Source organism: Coffea eugenioides, chromosome 8 (genome assembly GCF_003713205.1).
Source record: "Coffea eugenioides isolate CCC68of chromosome 8, Ceug_1.0, whole genome shotgun sequence".
Taxonomy (NCBI): domain Eukaryota; kingdom Viridiplantae; phylum Streptophyta; class Magnoliopsida; order Gentianales; family Rubiaceae; genus Coffea; species Coffea eugenioides.
Genome location: NC_040042.1, coordinates 2,714,360 through 2,734,985, shown reverse-complemented (window position 1 = coordinate 2,734,985; position 20,626 = coordinate 2,714,360). Strand labels below are relative to the sequence as shown.

Below are 20,626 nucleotides of genomic sequence, written 5' to 3'. Positions count from 1 at the left end.
TTTTTGAAAATCACTGTCGAATTTAGAAAAAAAAAATCAAATTTTACAGTTTGTAATTTCTCACATTAACCATGACAAGAAAAAATCTCGAATAATTGTTTCTCACTTTAATCCCTGCTTTCCCACACATATCAATTAAAAAAAAAAGAAAGAAAACGTATTTGTCCCCAGTGGACAAAGTCCAATTACATCCGTCCCGATTTGATTGAGCCACGTACCAATGCTACTTTTTCCCGAAATAGGAGAAAAAAAAAAAAAACCTTAGCACCTATCCATTTACAATCAATGATCAATTCACAACTAGTGAAACTTTTCTCTGGCTTAAAAAATTTTTGAGGTGAGTTTGTCCCCTTTTTTCTTATTCTTTATTTTCTATTGTTTTCTTGTCAGCTCTCATTTAGAATTCTCTGATTTTAGTTGTATATGTTAGATCTACACTTGTCTTATGGATATGGAGCTATTCATGTTACTACTACAATTACTACTAGTCTAGTACTAATAGAACTGGCCTTTTTGTTGTGCATGGCTACCGCACATTTTGCCATCTCTGGCTATAACTGATGCGAAACATCCTTTTGGCGACATGAGAGTCTATAGAGCATCGTTTGGAAGTTGCGGGAAGTGCGAGGAAAGAGGGAGAAAAAAGGCACGAAATCCCGTTTTCACAAAGGATCCGTGTTCATATGAGGGCTGTGTTGGTAAAGACCGGTAATTTTCTTACAAAAAAGGTCGTGTATTCGAATCCCCTGTCGATATGAGAGTTGTGTTGGTGGGCGAATGTAAGTATTTCTGTAAGCGGCTTATGGTCTCGAAGACCTACCCTGACTCGTGGTGGTGACCGGAGTTGAATTTATCCAAATTTTTGTTTAACATAAAAAAAAAAGGATCCGTGCGCAGATATATATATCTCTATATGAATTACAGAAGGGGTTTTTGGTTAAAAGCCATCCTAAACCTTTAAACTCTCAATTCCTTTTTCCTGGTAGATTTTCTATTTATCTTAATTCCTAAAATGTAATGAGTTGATTCAAAATCTTGATTGTAGGCTATATTCTCATCATTTCAAAATTTAAATTATTTCCAAACTCTCAATTCCTTTTTTTTTTATAGATTTTCATTCATTTTGATTGCTAAAATGTAATGAATTGATTTCAAAATCTTGATTGTAGACTATATTCTCATCATTTCAAACTTTAAATTATTTCCAAACTCTCAATTCCATTTTTTGTAGATTGTCTATTTATTTTAATTCCCAAAATGTAATGAATTGATTTCTGATTTTTCTTAGCACTTTCTTGGAGGATTATACAATACAATGCACAAGTAAATAATTCACTTCCCAAGCTGAATGCTAGTGAAAAATGAAAATAGGGGACCATATATAATTAGCTGCTAATTTATGAAAATGGTCATGCCTCGAGAAATTGGCAATTCGATACATACATCTATATTGGTACTGAATTGGGACGTAAAAACAAAGTTCTGGGAATCAATTTGCCTATCTGAAAAAGAGCAAATTGATAGCAAGACAATATGATTATATATATGTACTCAAATAGTATGAGTAATTGTCGTAGGAATTAGTAGTACCGGCCAAGTCGTTTTCTTCGTAATTTGTCGTGTTGTGAGGTCGTTAGAAAGAATCTTCCCGAATTGATCCGTGTCAGCAGTTAGTTACATGCAGCCTCAGGCACTAGTATTAGTAGTGCGGCTGTGCATGCAGTGGTTAAGCATCGCCACTCCTATCCGATTCCCATCAGAATTTGTCCCGTATTTCCAACCCTCATTCTCTCTCTCCTTTTCCTCTCTCCCTTCCCATGCCTGCTGCTTTAATTTTCTTGACAATTTAAATTGAACTGCAAAAGTTCATATCTTGGGTTTCTCATTTTGTTGGCCAACGAAGAAACTAATCTTGGCAAATATATGGAGCAGTGGAACAAGACTTCTACCATGGAGCCCTCATCACTAGGAAGAAGGCAGAACAAGAGAAAAATGGAGGAGGTTGGTAATACAAGCCCAGATAATTGCCATTGCCATTTTTCTAATACCAGATTTCACAAGGGTCGAAAGGTTTTCCCGGTAGTTCAAGTCCCACATGGAGTTTTCAGAAGACCGGCTGATGCTGGCAAGGCTGATGGGTCAGAAATCCAGATTGATCATATTAACTCTCCAGAAGATATTGGAAGAACTACATCAATGGCGGAAGAAAATGTCTCTGGCAGTACTAGACACAAAGAAGATGGAGATCACCACCAAAGAATGCAAAATGAGTTCATCTTAAAGGATCATTCCCAGTTACCCGCTGCTAGTACTGCTTCTACTCGGGGGAAAAAGCTCCCAAAAAATGTTGACAGGGCCAGGCAGAGAGTAATGGAAATTGTAAGAGAATTCCGAGCTTTTTGTGACCAAATCACGAGGATGGATAAAGAGGATAATTACAAGAGGAGGAGGGTTGATTTCATGGCAGCAAAGATGATTAAAAAGAAATTCTATTACTACCCAGATAAGCCCTTCCTTGGACCAGTCCCTGGTGTGGAAATTGGAGATGAATTCCACTACAGAATGGAGCTGAACATTTTAGGCCTGCATCGTCCTTCTCAGGGAGGGATTGAGTATATGCAGGATGGAGGAAGAATTATTGCGACCAGTATCGTAGATTCTGGGCTTTATGATAACTACAAGGCAGATCAAGACACTCTAGTATACTGTGGTCAGGGAGGAAATAATGCAAATCCAAACGTGGGCCTGCAAATGCCTGAAGATCAGCAGCTGAAAAGGGGAAACTTGGCATTGCGGAATAGCATAAGGGCAAAGAACCCTGTTAGGGTTATCCGCGGTTGTAAGTTACTAAGGACCTCCACCACCTACTTCTATGATGGATTGTACGTACACGGTGGAGGAGATGTGGGAAGACAAAGGTCAGGTTGGCAAAAGGGTTTTCAAGTTCAAGTTGGTGAAGATGCCCGGACAGGCCAGCCTTTTTACTTCAAGAAACTAAGGTAAGAAGTCTTTGATTAGATGATATTATTGTTTGCTCCATCTTTTAGCAATTTAAGGCATGTAATCGAACTTCTAGTCTAACTTTACAGAAATCAATATCAATCCCTTTGATCTTACTAATTGATGTCACTGTACCTAGAATTGATTCCTAGATTGATTCATCGCCGCATATCTGTCAAATTAGATTTTTATAGTATTTACAAGTAATTTTAATATCAAAAAAATGGCTTAATTCCTTTGTTTTGTTGCAAATAATTCTTGACTTTCTAAGTCTCTATGTGCGTTCTATGATGTACATACTTTTTATTTTGGCAAATGCTATGATGTAAATACTTGCTTTTATTGTATTTCCACGCCTCATTATTTGAGGAAAGTTCGTGTTTAATCTCTGCTATCGAGCTATGCGCTTCTCCTTCCAGGACTAACGTTTGATTTACAGATAGAATCATCGTTTTTAGCAGTTATTAGAATCGACAGAATGCTGTTAAAGTCTTGCAAAAGATCAGTTATCTACAGGGAAATCACCGTTTGATTGCCAGTTGAAAGCCTTTTCCCTCATTGTACAGGGCTAAAGATGTGCAAAGATGAAGGAGCGCCTGGAAACACCTATTGCTAGTTCAAGTTGGCAAAAATCCCCGGACCACTCACAGTCTTATCTTATGGGACATCTTAGGACTTCGAGTTCTGAATTTGGATTTGCAGAGTTAATGTTCTAGTACTATGTTGGATTTAGTCTAGTAGTAGTAGAGGAGTATATAGTGGCTTTTCAATACATGCAACTTTGTCCATGCATGATCACTAGACTTCATGTTTCGTGTTCTCAGTTATCAGCATACAACATGAATGGCTGCTATTTACCCAAGGGAACAAAAATTTTAGGTATTCAAGGAAAATAGAAACAAAAAATAAGCGGCTTTTTCATAAGAAACAACCATATAGCATTAACTCATTTTGGTAAGTTTCATGGGGCAGGAACGGCTGCAGGTTATGTGCATTTTGCACACAGCGTAACTTTGTTTGCACACAGTGCAACTAACTTTCAATAACGTGTAACTTTAGAATAAAATTTTGTGGATCCCACACATATTAAAATCGAGATACAAGATGAAATCTAAACCGTATAATTTTTTTTGCCAAATCTTAACCGTGAACTGCCAGGAACGGTCGCAGCAGTTCCTACCCCTCTTCCCATATTCTCCACCTCTAGGAAAGCTCCTAAATTTTGACGCACATAATTAATATGTTGATTGAGTTGCTCTGATTGAAATTTTATTTTTCTCATTGCCTTAAAATCTTGCAAAATGAAAATATCCACAAGAATAAAATTGAGACCCTAATAATCCTACTTTTTCATCAAGTCTATGGGTGCTCCAATTTTAACTTGAAAAATGTAAATATCCACATATTGTACTCATGTTAAAATGATGGAATTCATGGTCGAGCTCATGGAGTTTTCATAAGTCGAGTTTAAGCTCAAATGCGACTCCAATTTGTCTTGCTCGAGTTCAAACTCAATCAAGCCTAATCGATCCCAATTGAGCTCATCTATAAATTAATATTTTATATAATTTTAATCAAGAAATATAGTTGACATTTCAAACTAATAAATATGAAAAATTACACACACACATAGGTTTGTCAAGTCTGTTAGGCTAGATCGAACTAGATCCATTCATATTCTCGAGTAGCTCAAACTTGACTTGTGCTCAGTCTTAATTAAGCTTGGTCTCGATTTCAATTGATACCGAGCCCAAGCCGAGTACTTAATCAACTTGCACCTGTAATCAAGTCCCAATCTACCAGCTAAGAAAAACCTCGTGTACCTAGCACAATAAGAATAACTACCTCTAGTGCAATTTGAGATTGAGGGTGGGTGGGCTAGAGGTCTAATGGACTACTGGATACGGCTCAATTTTTGGTGACAAAATGGATGTGGGTCAACCGTCAACCAACGGGCCAGGTTGGATCAAAAGCCCACCAGTGCATGGCATTATGTGGTAATTAAGCTACTCTTATATATGATATCGTTTTGATTCTGGGATACACTGACAGTATATATAAAAATTACTCAAATAAAAATACCCATAATAATAAAATTGAGATCTTGGTGCTCCTTCTTTATCATCAAGCCTAGGGGTATTCCAACTTTAACTCGAGCTCTACTTGAGTTAAAATAATTGAACTCAAGTTCAGGCTTATTAAACTTTTAAAAGTCGATTTTAAGTTCAATTTTAATTTATCTTACTCGAGTTCAAGATCGATCAAGTCTAATCGAATCTAATCTAATCGAGCCTAATTGAGATCGCCAAATATATATTAGTATTTTATTTAATTTTAAACAAGAAGTGTAATTGACATTTTAAACCAATAAATATAAAAAATTAAATACCCTCATATATATAATCTCATAGAGCTTACAAGGTTAGAAATTTAATATTTGAACTGGATTCATCCATACTATTGAGTAGTTCAAATTCGACTCAAGTTCGGTGTCGAGTAGCTTAATCAACTTGCACCCCTAATTCCCTCAAAAAAAAAAAAAAATTGCACCCCGCGTCAAGTCCCAATCTGCCAGCTAAGAAGAACCTCGTGTATGTCGCAGAATAGGAACAACAACCTGAGATGTGATTCGAGACTTGAGGATCGTCGGCCTAGAGGCCTATCTAATGGAGTACTGAATATGGCCCAATTTCTGGAAGCAGTTGATGTGGGCCAATAAAGGGTCAGGTTGTATTAAAGGCCCACCAAGGGTATATAAACTTCGGGAGCTTTGACAGATTCTTCCCCTCCCATCTACTGCATCACTCCTGAAAGGCTGAAACTGATCTCCCAATGCAAAGAATTCAATCTTGAAAAAGAAAATTAAAAAAAAAAAAAATTCAACAGTGGTGATCATAGAGTTTACAGAAATTCCTTACCTAGAATCCGAAAAATCCTCTCAAGATTCATCTAACAACGTTTTCTCCAATCAATCTCATCAAGAATTAAAACCCTCAATGGAGCTATGATTAATCAGCTACCTGAAGGTGTATTATCTGAGATCCTCGTCAGGTTGCCCGTCAAATCATTACTTCAATTCAGTTGCGTTTGTAAGAAATGGTGTGCTCTGATCAAGAGCCCTTATTTTGCAGATATGCATCTCAACCATGCCAAAGACTACAATGATCACCGTGTCGTTCTCATCAAGCGGTTCATCAAGGATGGAAAGAAAACCGTCTTGTCGTTCCATTCTCATCATAATGGAGGAGAAGAAGATGAAACTCTCCGTGTTGTGGCCCCTAATTTAGAGCTACCTTGGTGGGATCGTTACTGGGTCGGCCTGATCGGAGCCTGCAATGGCATCGTTTGCATCTCGGATTTCTACGACATTTATCTATGCAATCCTGCCAGGCATGAACTCCTCAAACTCCCTGTTCGCCCTTTTGTTTATCCCGATGGTTGTTCAAAAGGCTCTGTGTTTACAACAAACGGTCTGGCTTTCGGGTTCGATCCACCTTCTGGAGATTATAAGGTTCTTAGGATAATCAGTTTCTCTGCGGGCTCTTTTTGCCTCCCTTCAGTGACAGCTGAAATATACAATCTCAGCACAAATTCCTGGAGAAATCTCGATGCTGACTTACCAAAAATCGAACACCCACACCCATGTTTCCCCGCACTAATTCATGGATCCTATCATTGGTGTGCTGCCAGCACGAAATCACGGCTCAGCGTGTCTAGGATGATCCTTTCTTTCAACATATGCACCGAGGCATTTGGGCAGATGGAATTTCCTTGCTATATAGCAGACGACACAAGGCCCAGCCTTGTTGTCTTAGATGATTCCCTTGCCTTTATCTCGTTCAAAAACCCTTACCCGCAACGGCTCCCATCAATCTATGAGCAGTTCATTGATATCTGGGTGATGGTGGAATATGGCATCAAAGAGTCCTGGATGAAGAAATTTTCCTTAGGACCTCTCGTAGGAATGAATGGGCCATTGATTCACCAGCCATTATGTTCTTGGAATAATGATAAGCTTCTGCTACAAAGCGAGGATGGGTACTTGATTTCTTGCTCTCTCAAGAATCACAGCCAGGAAACCAGGAAATTTGACATCTGCGGGCAGAGAGATACGCTGAAGGTCATAATATATCAAGAAAGTTTGGTTTCTCTTAGCAAAAGACATGAAGGTTTATCTTGGTGGAAGATTTAATCGTGGAAGTGATAGTAGGACGAGATCAAGTTGGTCCTACTTGATAGATTGATATCTTAGTATTCCTCTTCCTTCTAGGAATAATGTCTTAGTTTCTAAAACATGATGTTGGCCTCAGCGAGTGTGTCAATGTCTTAGTTTAATTCTCAAGCATATCAACTATTGTACTAGTATAAAACTGCTACTTTTTTCGTGGATGCTTCGGCTCATTTTACTGCAACTTTGGTTTCTTCTTTTACTTTGTTGTCCTATTCATTAGATCACTATGAAGCGGTTGCCTGTATATATACCATTCCAGTTTTACACCTTACACTTTGACTCAAGGCTATATTACATTACATTCCTTTATACCTTAGACCGTGACTCAAGACCTAAATATATTACATTACACTAATGACTAATGTACGTGTAACGTGTTTATGGAGTACTTTTTTTAATATTTCCTAATACAATTTATTTGCCCTTTGTTTCTAGCTTTTACTTTCTGGATAATTTAGGCAAATTTTTAGTAGTGCTACTACGTATTTTGCTTCCTGCATCAGGGTTCCAATGTTCCTAATTAAACAGACTTTGTGCTTTTCTTTTGTTTCTCAACCATAAGTTTACTTCTAAAGAAGTCGTCCTCCTAGTCCTAGAAAGTGGTGGTAAGGGCAACTTATTGTTACTTCGTCGTAATATTTTGGAAACAACGTCAATTTAGTCCTCAAACTATTTTACTAAAGTCGATTTGGTCCCTTAACATTTTATCGCATGAATTAAGTTTCTTAACTAAAATTCTTGCGCCAATTGAGGACTATATGGTGTTGCCACCCAAAACACATATTTTTGTACACAAATCAACGGCGAGGCAGGAGCTTTTTTGGAAGTATAAAGATACGATTTCTACGGGAAGCAAGATACCAACCATTTTTGTTCTTGCCTGTTCCATGCTAAAGACCCAATACAGTATCAGTCACAGTTTCATTCCCTCCCTTTCTATCTTCCTTGCTGAAATTCTGGAAATCATTTTTATTATTCCTAAAACCCAGACGAGAAATAGGAAAATCTTTCTGTCAAAATTAAGAAAATTCAACACAAGTATGATTAGTCCTTAAGTTCACAAAACCCAGACGTTTAATTGCTACCACAATAACAAAGCAAACTTCACGAGGCATTTCATCGAACACCTTTTCCGCATTTAATCATTACTAGCAATTTTGATCATCCGTTACAGGTATGTCACTTCCCTTAATGAAGGTCCCATACGGCGATGTTTATGAGGCTTCCAGGGCCAGCGACGTTGACCGGTGTCTTGCTGATTGTGTATTGCGATCATCTTCAGATACTGTAGCAAGAGAACAAATAGGACAACCCTTTTTTAAGAAACCATCCTCATGTTTAGAATCAGCATTTTTTGGGGCTAGATCTAAAGTCGCATTAGTAACGTGGTCAGATGCTATCATTCCCGTTGCCATCAGTGATTGCTTTGTTTTTTTTAGTCAGAGACCTCTGAAGTGCATTAGATAGACCATTCCTATGGTGATGTTCAATTTCTTTTGTGATGATATTGGAGGAAGATGGAGCCCCTTTATGAAAGACAATTTTCCCATTATTTACAGCTAAAGTTGAACAATCCTTGGCCAACTTCTTAGCACAGTGTTTAGCTACGGAGGCTGATGAACTGATGGTGTGCTGATTCCTTGAAGTTCCAACTATAAGCTCAGTTGCTGAGTAAGATTTTGCTTCACGAACTAAAATTTTGCAAATTGATGATCCTCTGCAGATCTTTAGCTTGAGATCCACCTGTCTGAGGTTGCAGAAGCCTTCATAAATTGCAAGAACAGAGTCAAAAGCTTTCACAAGAGACAGCAGAGATGATTTCCCATCACGGTCCACAATTTCATTACTATCAAGAACATGAACGGCAATGACACGATCCCCAGGCTGAGCAACTTTAACCAAAGCCCAGGTGAGCAGTTTTTTACTCTGAGCATCAAGCTTCACTCCCACCACTACCGCCCGGCCATCATCACTTCGGTAACCAAATGCATTCGAGTATAACATAAGTGAATCTTTCAGGTTTGCACTTTGCATATGTACATGTAATCATTTGCTTCACGCTAGTACAAGGCCTTTTTTAGTTGACATTTTTTTCAATATAAGTGATGGAAAATGGTTGGTGTCTTGTTTCCCATAAAAATCGCATTTTTTTACTTTCAAAAAAGCCCTGTCTCGCCGTTGGTTTGTGTACAGAAACATGTGTTTTGGATGGCAACGCCGTATAGATCCTCAATTAGCACAAGAATTTTAGTTAAGAGACTCAATTCATGCGATAAAATGTTAAGGGATTAAATCGACTTTAGTGAAATAGTTTGAGAACTAAATTGGCATTTTTCCCTAATATTTTCTCAGATTTGATGTTTGTAATTTCTCATAAAAGTTTTCATGTACGAGAAAGTAGTCAGCTCTAAGCTTGCATCTTTCTATGTGGTAAAAATGTCAATAAGCCGTTATATTATATTCCTGATTCTGTAAGGGAATATTACATATTTCATAAGCATAAAATTATGAATATATATATATATATATATATATACATATATTTTCTTGTTGGCCTAGAGAAAAGATCTATACATATTTTAGTATGATGTTCGCCAACCTGCAGTTAAAGCAACCGATCGATTGCCTCAAACAATCCTTAATTAGTTGGTTAATTAGTAGTATGTCTTGGAAGGAAACATGTCTACAAAAAATGGATGTCGGCTTTCTTACTTTCTTGATCTACTAATTAGTACGTTTATGTTTGGTAAATGGCATGTGCAACTTTCCATCAATCAATCAATCAAAATCCCATTAGCTAAGATGAACCTGGGATGAGGGGCAGCAGCGGTCATCAGATGGACCGCTTCTAAGCTGTTCATGGCCAAGATTTGGCCCCAAAAAATTATACAGTCCAAATCATTTTTTGTATTTCGTTTTTAACAATGTGTATGAAGTCCACAAAAATTTGTTCTAAAGTTACATGTTGTGCAAACAAAGTTATGCCGTATGCAAATAAAGTTACGCGATGTACAAAATGCACAAAATCGCTAGAAACGATTGCACCTGGAACCGTTCCTGCCCGTGGTCCACCTAAACCTGCATAAGCCATCATTAGGATTTGGGAAGCAGACCGAATTACTTATACGTTGTTGATATCTGTTGATATATACGTAAACTCTCCCAGGTACCAACTAAGCTTCGCAACACATCCCTATGGACCTGATGATGCCGGAAAATGGAGACTCTGAAATATCAACGTTCTAAAAAAATCTGTCCTTTATTTTTTGTGCTGCTGTGACTGAGAAAGTGAGAAAACATAGGAAATATGTGGTAACTAAGCTACTCTTATATGTAATATCGTTTTGGTTCTGGGATAAATGTTAAATATTGAAAGTAATTGAATCTTTTTTCCATTGCCACTGAGAGGAGTAATTCGTTACAGAAATATTTAACTTTTAAAATGTTAACATATGGAGGAACAGAAAGGTATTTACAAGCTAGCTAGGAGGATGAATCCTAGAATGAGCAGTTACTGTTTCAAAACAAATGAAGAAGAGATTTATGGATACCTTCTGTAAAAGCCTAGGCTTTAATAATTTCGATAAGCAGTTGGAATTTCCATAGTATCCTCGTAGAGGCAAGAGATATTATACTTTCTACTTGGGAGATAAAACTTCATTTGGGCCCTCAAATGCCGTGGCACTAGGTATATTTAAGTTTCTTTCTACTTAGGTAAAAGTTGTGACAATTGTAAAGGAATTTTATGGAAAAAAGGAGACAATTGTAAAGTAATTTCATGGAAATAAGGGAGAAATGAGGGGGAAAAAGACAAAATTTGAAAATTTTTCAATTCAAAATCGTGAGAATTATAGCAAACATCTTGTTAAAAGAAATTACTAATTTTTTTTGCTAAATCTTGTAATCATTAGTGAAGTTTTGTTGCTTATTTATGTTATCTAATTTATTAAATGTAAACTTTTTGAATGATTAAATATGTGTATTAATTATTTCTAATTTTTAATTATTTTTATTCTTTTATTAATATGACTTATATGCATCTATATGGGGTATTTATGAAATAAAAGTTTCATCTCTCTCCTTAAATTACTTTTTTAATGTTACTTTTTCTAATTGGACTAACTTTGTTATCAAAATCTCAACTTTAGGGGAGGTATGTGCAATTTTACAAACTTTAGGGGAAGCTAGTGAAATTGTTAGAAACCTCAAGGGAGGTTTCTGAAATTATCCCATTTTTCATACATCACACGATCAAGGCGCATATCCTCCCTCTTTAAGTACCAAACTAATCATATTTTTAAACCAAGAATTACTTTTTATTTGTTTCAGTACATTGTAAACTTCAAATACATTCTAAGCTCTTTTAGTAATTGCTTTCAATCCTCTGCTATTGCTACTGAAATTCATTTAGATTCATATAGTCCTTCTACCAGTTTCTTTGTGTACCCAGTCACTAGCCACATAAACACTGTGTCATTTGAATCAAGGTCACTATCCTACTCCAGTAATATTTCCTCCCTAGTCCCAGCATAATTAATGACGAAGAAGTTCTTCAAGAACATCTTAAATAGAAAAATGAAGGTTAAATTATATTTTACCCCCCTGTGGTTTAGCTTTTTTTTTTTACATAACTCCCCTATAGTTTCAAAAACTATATATAACCCCCTCATGATTTGAATTAAAGTGTCAAAGTGATGAAAATAGTTATTTGTAACGGAACTTCTAAAAATATCTAAATTACCCTTATAAATACATGACACACTAACCTCGTATGATTTTTATATTTTACCATATAACCCCTTTATGATTTAATATTTTACCATATAACCCCCTTATGATTTTCAAAATATTCACATAACCCCCCTTGGTTAATAAATAATTTTCAACTTTACATAAGGGTATTTTTGATATTTTAGGTGACTCTGTTACGAATGATCATTTCCATCACTTTGACACTTTAATCCAAACTATGAGGGGATTATGTATAGTTTTTAAAATCATAGAAGGGTTATGCAAAAAAATGCTAAACCATAGAGGGGTAAAGTGGAATTTGCCCAAAAAAGAAAGAAAAAGAGGAATGCCATCGTGTGACAAAACAAAATCAATAATAATAAAAAAAAGCTCTCTTGGCAGAGCGACAATGCAGTAGTGAGTGCCTAATACACATGCAGTTTCTTCCATGATCTAAATTAGGGGTGTTCACGAATCGAGCCGCTCGCGAGCGGCTCGAGTATGAGCTCGAGCTAATTAAGTCGAACTCGAGTTCAAAAACATTAAGCTCGTTGGCTCACGAGCGGCTCGCGAGCTCAATTATATATATTTTTTATTTTAATAGTAAAATTACACATATATCCCTAATATTTTATTATTTGTTAAAAAATTATTATTTTATTCATTTTTAAAAAATAAATAATTATTTTTTATTTTTTAAAAATATTTTTATTATTTTTTAAGCTCGAGCTTGACATTTTGAGTTCGTCGAACTCGAGCTAGAGTTCGAGCTTCACAAAATTAACTGGAGGATCGGCTCGATTAGGCCAAAACTCGGCTCGACTTGGCTCGTTTGCACCCCTAATCTAAATCATCGCAATGCTATTAAATAAATTAAGCTTATCACCAAATGTCTCTTCCCTAAACCGCCCGGGTCGAAATATGGCTTTCGAATCGGTGATTCGATCCGAGCTCAATTAGCAAGTCAGTGATTACGTGAATTTATATATATTCTAGAAAGGGTTACTGAACAATTTCAATAGCAGTAACACAGATTAAAATGCTTTAAATTATTATAAGACTGTACAATAATCATCCTATCATAAAGTAACTACCTTAATTTTGTTTTAGCAAGGATGCTTGACTTGTCCTGGCATTTTCACTAACTTGAACTTGAAAATCCTCTTCCCTTGTAAACCTTTGTCTTCCCACATTTTCTCAACCGTGTACAATCCATCATAGAAGTAAGTCATAGAGGCCCTTAATACCTTATGTCCCCTTATCACTCTCACAGGATTCTTTGTCCTTATGCTATTGAACAATGCCAAATTTCCCCCTTCCAGCTTCTGATCTTCAGCTATTTCTAGCCCCACATTTGCATTTGTATTATGCCCTCCTTGACCACAATATATCAACGTATCTTTATTAGGCTTGTAGTTTTCATAACTCCCAGAATCCACAATACTGGTGGCTACAGTTCTTCCTCCATCATTCATATATTCAATCCCTCCCCGCCAAGGATGATGAAGGCCTACAACGTTAAGCTCCATCCTGCAGCGGAATTGATCTCCAATTTCCACACCAGGAACTGGTCCTAAGAAGGGCCTGTCCTGATAGTGACGAAATTTCTCTTTGGTCATCCTTGCAGCTAAGGAGTATACCCGATTTTTGTTATCATACTTCTTGTCGTTGTTCATCCTCGATAGATGGTCACAATAAGCTCGAAATTCTTCTAAAATCTCCATCACTTTTTGCCTGGCCTTGACAACATTTTTTGGGTACTTATTTCCATGATCAGGAGCAGTTTTCGTAGTAGAGGTGCCGGGCGCCATGGATGACCTGGAAAAATCATTTGTGATGAAGCTTTTATGGATGCTTTGGTGGTCATCTCCAGTTTCTTCATGACTATTAAAAATTCTTCCAGAAACATTTGCTTCTGCCCTTGATATACTTCGAGCTTTTTCAGCCGGTACTTTCTGATTTACTCCATTTTCAAGAGTAGAAATCAGGTTTCTTATGAACCTTGGAGACTTCACGTGATCTGAAGCTTCACGGTTGCTGGCACTACTTGGAATATCAACTGGTCTTCTGAAAACTCCATGTGGGACTCGCACCACCGGGAAAATCTTTTGACCCTCGTGAACTTTGATATTAGGAAAATGGCATTCATCAGCGGTAGTTACACCAATTTCCTCCATTTTTCGCTTATTCTTCCATCCTCCTAGAGGTAAGGGCTCCACTGAAGAAGTCTTGCTCCAATGCTCCATGCATGCATATGCAAGAATAATTTCTCTGTATTTTGATGGCCAAGAAGGTGAGAAAATTAAAAACAAGGATTTTCGAGTTGAATGCAGGAGGCATATGGGAAGATGATTTCGAATAGCAATTATGTTATAGGCATTTTACAAGTCGATTAGTTATTCTTGTTCTGGAGTAGTTAGTTTTCGGGAACAGAAATTTATTGCAGTGTGGAGTCTCATGAAAATGGTAATTAGATAGAAGACAGTTCAGTAGGAATTTCCAAGGATCGATCCATCGCTTTGGAAGCAACTTAGTGGTTAACACTTAACTAGTAAGGTTTTCTTTTAGCTGAGAATGTAGGTGTGATTGGATCCATTGTAGTTAAAAGAAAAATAAATTATTGTAAATAACTTTTACTGCCTTTTTACCCGAAAAAAAGCTGAGGTTTTCATTACTAGTCAAAAGTTAGACAAATAAGGTTTCACAGATTTGGAGGGACATAGTAGAGTTTTTTTTAATTTTGTTTTTAGTAGGGAAAGAATGGAATTTAAGAAACAGGAAGGAGGAAGACGGATTAGAAGTCAGGACTTCTAGGACCTCTAAATCCTAGAGGGGGACATAATAAAGTGATGAGACGATTTTTATATGAAATTTCTTTTCTTATTTGGTTTGAAAAAAAGGGGAAAGAAAGAAAGGCATCTAATAAATCATTTTGCTACTAAAGAATAAGCTTCGATTACAGAAAAAAAAAAAAGAGTAAGCTTGGATTCTTTATAGGGTAATACATTATAACATCTCGTGAAATTTGTTGCAATTACAAAGCTTCTTCTCTACATTCTGAATTATGATAGATAAGCCTGTCCTAGATGTTGATTTCACCAACACAATTTTGCATAATTGTGAGTGAATTACCTGTTTTCTTTTAGAAGCTGGTCAAAGCAAAAATTGGAGTTAGTTTTAGATGCTTAAGACAAGGTCTTCAAAATTTATACTAGTTTTGAAGAAGACCCATAGAAGTGATCCCTCCATGAACATTCTAGCTAATGCCAAAAGGTAGTTCCTTAAAGATAATCTTTTTATTAGATTAGACTAGTTAATTAGTTAATTAATCAAGCCACACACTGAAAATATTGCTAGTAGCTATCAATCACTCAAAGACAGCATTAAATGTGCTCAAATTTTAACTTGAAAGACAATAAATATTGTATCAAGAATTGGCATCTGTAATTGTTAGGGGATTGTTATCATTATCCCTAGACAGAGGATTTCCAAGAAGAACACCTTAGCAATGGTTGAGGCTTTTCTCTTGTTCAATTCAAAATGACTGGGATATAGATTATCCTTTCTTTATTCCATTTGAATTTTTTTTAAAGAAAAAGAAAAAAAAATGGGCCTTTTCTACTGCATGTTTGTAAAAATAATCAATATACCATTTGTTCTGCAAAGTCACATGCATGACTCCACGAATGCTGTCTTATTTCATACACAACTTTGCTCTCCTTTATAGACAACTTGATTCCAACTAACTTTTGTTTTCCTCTCCCAGTTTTGGTATCAATGAAGATGATGGCACAGTGGAGATTAATTTGTAGTATTAACTATTATCCAATTGGGACCTGATGAGGGTCCTCTATTTAACAAAGGCAAGCCAAATTGTACAAGGTGTGACCACTTCCAAATTGCCCTAGTTTCATCAGCTATCCACATATGGGGAATCCGGGGATGTTGTTACGTATCTCTCTTTTTTTTGTTGACAAGGGAACCCGCAACCACTATCCGAGAGTACGCACGGGGTAAATCCCATCCTGGGTAAATCCCACTCGATGCAATAGTCTGTCAATCACACAGAGGGGTAAGATGCACTAGGCAAGCCATATGCAATGAAAGAATATCCCAGGAGATGTTCGAACCCGAATTGGCAAAAACATGACACCAACTCAAATATCCCAAGAGAGGTTCAAACCCGGATTGGCAAGAAGGTATGGCACCAACTCCCCCAATCACATGAAGGGGGTAAGACACACTAGGCAAATCCTGTGTGACAGGCAAATATCCAGGAGAGGTTTGAACCCAAGTTGGCAAAAAGGCATGATACCAGCTCTACCATCTTGGCTAACTCAAGCGATTGTGCTGCAAAATCTCTTGTTCTTTATTTTGTGTTCTTTTTTAAAGGAGGAACTAGATTGGCTCCACCATAAAATTTTTCTTTTTCTTTCCAAATAATAAGATGTGTGAAATAGGAAATGACAGAAATCACACACGATAAGAACATTATAACTCTAATTGCCACAATAAAAGTGAAACCATCACATCATTTGTGTGTATAAACCAATGTTTTAAAACTCGGACCGTTAATTGAACCGATAAGGTGTTCGGGTCAAGGTTCAACCGGTCGGATCGGTTCAACCCTGGTTCAATGAATTTTTTTTAAAATAATTTATATAAATATATATATGCACAAAATAAGACATGCAATGGACTAATTTAAAACTTTATATGATGAAAAGTTTAATATTTTCAAAAATAAATTTTTAAAATTAGAAGTTGAAACAAATAAATTTCATCTCAATCTCAATTATATCTACCAAAAAAATAATCTTAAATCCAGCCCAAAAAAATCACAATATTTTGAAATTATACAAAATTCACGTATATGGATATTAGACATTGTGAGTTTAAATTTTAATTCATGTTTTGGGATTTAGAGATTGCAACTTAAAAAAAAAGAAGTTTGGAGTTTGGAAGGAGTCAAGAGAATCGAAAATAGAGATGCAAACTTGATAAGAAGCAAAAAATGAGATGAAAGTGAGTGGTTGTGGCATTTAATAATTAGTCTTTATGGTTAAATAAAAACAATTTTTTTTATTTTTTCAATTTAATAGACAAAAACAAAATTAAAAGATGGAAGAAAACATCAATAAATTAAAACTAAAGAGTTTTGATTAAAAAGGGGTGACAAAAGAAAAGAGGAGAGAGAGAGAGAGTTGAAGATTACAAAGAATGAGTTATAAAAGAATGAGATTTTATAGGAAAAAAGGAGAAAAAAAAAGATGGAGATTTGTTTTATATAAATGTGGTATAAAAAGAGACTAATTAGATGTGATGGTGCAATGGTTACTATGCTAGCCTTCTGTAGCAAAGGTCTCGAGGGGGAAATTGAAAAACCGGAATCACCGATTCGATCGAGTTTACTGATTTTGACAGGTTTGACCAGTTATTTGCCAATTTCAATTGTAGTATAGAATCGGATTGATGTCATGGCCGGTTCGCTTCAACCAGTTGAACCGACAAGTCCGGTCCAATTTTCAAAACATTGGTATAAACCACCACCTCCCGAGAAAAAAAGGAAAAAAAATGCCTATCCTAAGGCTCTATTTGTTTGGATGTAAAATTTTTTCATGATGAAAATATTTTCACCTAAAATTATTTTCAATGAAAAGATTTGCATTTTCATAATTTTTGAGTGTTTGGTTGCAATTTTGCAACTTTGTTCATATCGTCAAAATGGTTATTACTAATTACCACCACCACCACTGTTCTTTGCCGACTACTACATTGCCACCTCAACCTGACAAATCCTTAACCCATGAAAATTCATCTTCTCACAACTTGAGATAGAGTAGCAGATTCGTAGTCGACTTGAGAGAATTCCTTGATTGGGAGGTGAGGAAAATGTAATTTCACTGAACCCCAGAATATGATCCATAAACTCCAAATCCAGTTTTCACATAAAGATCAAGGCAATTTGACACAAAAAAATTGGAGTTCCAAAAGAAAAGGAGAAAAAAAATGAATCCAAATGAAGAAGGAAAAAGATCTTAAGGTTATCTGGAAAGCGAAAATTGTATCCAAAACTACACCGAAAAAGTGGCCGGAAACGGAGTCAAGTTCACTAGCAAATTCCCTGGTGAGCCTTTTGAGTCTCTCATCAGTCATCACCTTTGGAAGTTAGGTTTTTTTTTAATTTTTTTTTAAGGTGTGTCCCGCAGGGAGTGGACCCCGCAAACTATTCACCACCCTCAACAACTTGCTGGCAGCAAGGTTCGAACCAGAGACCTAAAGCTCCATCTTCAGCAACCTCAACTACCAGACCAAGCTCCTGAGGGCTGTTGAGAGTTTCAATTTCGTCAACGACATGTTCTTCCAGAAAACAACTTCAGTCGCTTGTATAGGGAAGTTATATTGCACTGACTTCAGGAAAATATTTTACGATGGAAAGTATTTGCACCAGCTTTAAAGCAACCAAACACCAGAAATTGTTAAAAATGATTTCTAGAAAATATTTTCAAATTTTGATGTGACTGAAACGGCATCAATGTGGTTTATTACCCGTTTCATTTGAGAAGCAGGTCATCCAAAGAAGTGTTTAAATAGGAGATTATTTGAAAAAATATTATAGTACATTTTTGTAACGTGATGTACATAAGATAAAAATAAAAGGTAATTAAAAATTGTGTTTATAATGTAAGGTGAATAATTTTTTATTTTTTATTTTTTTGCAAATCATGCTAACCAAACAACTTGTAGCACTGCTTTTGAAAGAGCATCCATAGAAATGATTTACTCCATGAAAATTCTAGCTTATGCCAACAGGCAGTTCCTTAAGGTTGAATTTTCTTGAGAATAGTTAAATTAGTTGAACAAGACGCATGATAAAGATATTACCAGTAGCTGTTAGTAACACAAAGATAAAACAAAATGTGCTCAAATTTTAACTTAGAAAGATATCCAACCCTAATTGCTTAACTGCTTAAACCTTGTATAAAACATTCCCGCCTCTATTAATTAGGGTTTAGTTGTTTTGGGGGATTGGACTTTATTTCCCCAAATTTATTTGCTTACATCATCATTACAATTTTCAATACATCTTTTTACCTTCCCAATTACCTTTTTATCTCACATACATCACATCACAAAAAGTGCTACAGTAAAAATATCTCTAATAATTCACAATCCAAACAGTACACATTAGTTGAACGAAACGACTAAGATTTATATAATATCTTCCTTTATTCCATTCTTTTTCATTAAAAAAAAAAAAGATGAGAGATTACTGAGAATTTTTGTAAAAATTAATCGATATACTATTGTTCTGCAAAGGTGTCTAGTTTGGCTTATCATGTGTGGTCATGGTCAACATGCAAGACTCCATGAAAGATGTCTTATTTCATACACAAATTTGCTCTCCTTTGCAGTCGACTTGACTCCAAGGAACTTTTGTTTTTATCTCCCAGTTTTCGTACCAATGAAGATGATGGCAAGGAGGAGATTAATTTGTAGTATTAATTATCCGGCATTGGTGACTGATGATGCATGGTCCCTTATTTAATAAAGACAAGAATGATGCAGATTTAGTTTGATATTAATAAAATTTTCCACTCTTTCTATATAAAGACAAGAATGATGCATCTCCAAATTGTACAAGAGGTAATTCTTGTACCTATTGTCACAATGTTTGTCGAGATGCTAAATCAGCATTGATGGAGATTTACACTTAAAATATTTCCCATTAATCTTCTGTGCAAAATTGCAACATCCAATTGAAATGCCTTTTTTGATGTTCCTAAAGAAGGATTTAGTTGCTGCCTTTGTATTCAGCTAAGCACGATTAGGCATTAGAAATTGAGAAAGTCTGTGAAGTGTCTAACACTTGACTTCAGCATAAGGAATCCACGGCTTTGCACTCTGCAGTTTAGACGCGCTCCAATTTACGAATATGATCTCTGACACATAGGGATGCAAACCAATCGAGTTCAAATCATTCACGATCTTGTTCTATTAAAATTCAAGATCAAGCTCACATTCACTGAATTCAAATAATTGAAATAATTTGATGAGTTTAGATCTTATATATAAGGACGCGGCCATTCGCCCCGCGGGGGGCAAATGGGGCAGGGGAAATTTTTTTCCCCCGTTTAGAAATAGGGCAGGGGGCGCGGGGGGTGGGGGCAGGGAAGTGTACCCCCGCCCATTCCCCGCCTCACCATCGGCTTAAAAAATATATATAAATAAATAAATATATATATATATGTGTATATAATTATATATATAATATTTAATTTAATTAGTTACAAACTTATGATAATGATATTATTAGTTATATGTATTATATAATGTATATTAGTATATGTTATACTAATAATTATTTATGACTACTAATAGAAATTATTAATTAGTTATACTAAATTTACTAATACATTTATACTAAATCCCTAATTACACTTAATACAATAACATTTTTTTCTAAAAAAAAAAACAAGCACAATAATGAATTAGTGATTGTATTTGTGTCAAAATTAAAATTTGACTACTTTAGTTGTATTTATTTCATGATGTTGGATTGTATTCAAATAACTTTTGTTTGATTATTTTTATAAGTTTCAATTATAAAATTATAATGAATAATAATTTGGTGATATGTTGATATTTTAGTACTTGATTATT

The 20,626-nt window shown here is 35.7% G+C and overlaps 3 protein-coding genes across 3 annotated transcripts; 2 read left to right on the top strand and 1 right to left on the bottom strand.

The window, feature by feature from the left end:
* Positions 1–1,923: 1,923 nt before the first annotated feature.
* On the top strand, positions 1,924–3,003 carry LOC113779483 (histone-lysine N-methyltransferase, H3 lysine-9 specific SUVH5-like). The gene has a single exon (XM_027325066.1). It carries the CDS (start codon positions 1,924–1,926, stop codon positions 3,001–3,003), a length of 1,080 nt encoding a protein of 359 aa, XP_027180867.1.
* Positions 3,004–6,004: 3,001 nt separating this feature from the next.
* LOC113779478 (F-box/kelch-repeat protein At3g06240-like) lies at positions 6,005–7,192 on the top strand. The gene has a single exon (XM_027325059.1). The coding sequence runs from the start codon at positions 6,005–6,007 to the stop codon at positions 7,190–7,192; it is 1,188 nt and encodes a 395-aa protein (XP_027180860.1).
* A 5,876-nt stretch (positions 7,193–13,068) lies between these two features.
* On the bottom strand, positions 13,069–14,208 carry LOC113779477 (histone-lysine N-methyltransferase, H3 lysine-9 specific SUVH5-like). Its single transcript, XM_027325058.1, has one exon. The coding sequence runs from the start codon at positions 14,206–14,208 to the stop codon at positions 13,069–13,071; it is 1,140 nt and encodes a 379-aa protein (XP_027180859.1).
* Positions 14,209–20,626: the final 6,418 nt, after the last annotated feature.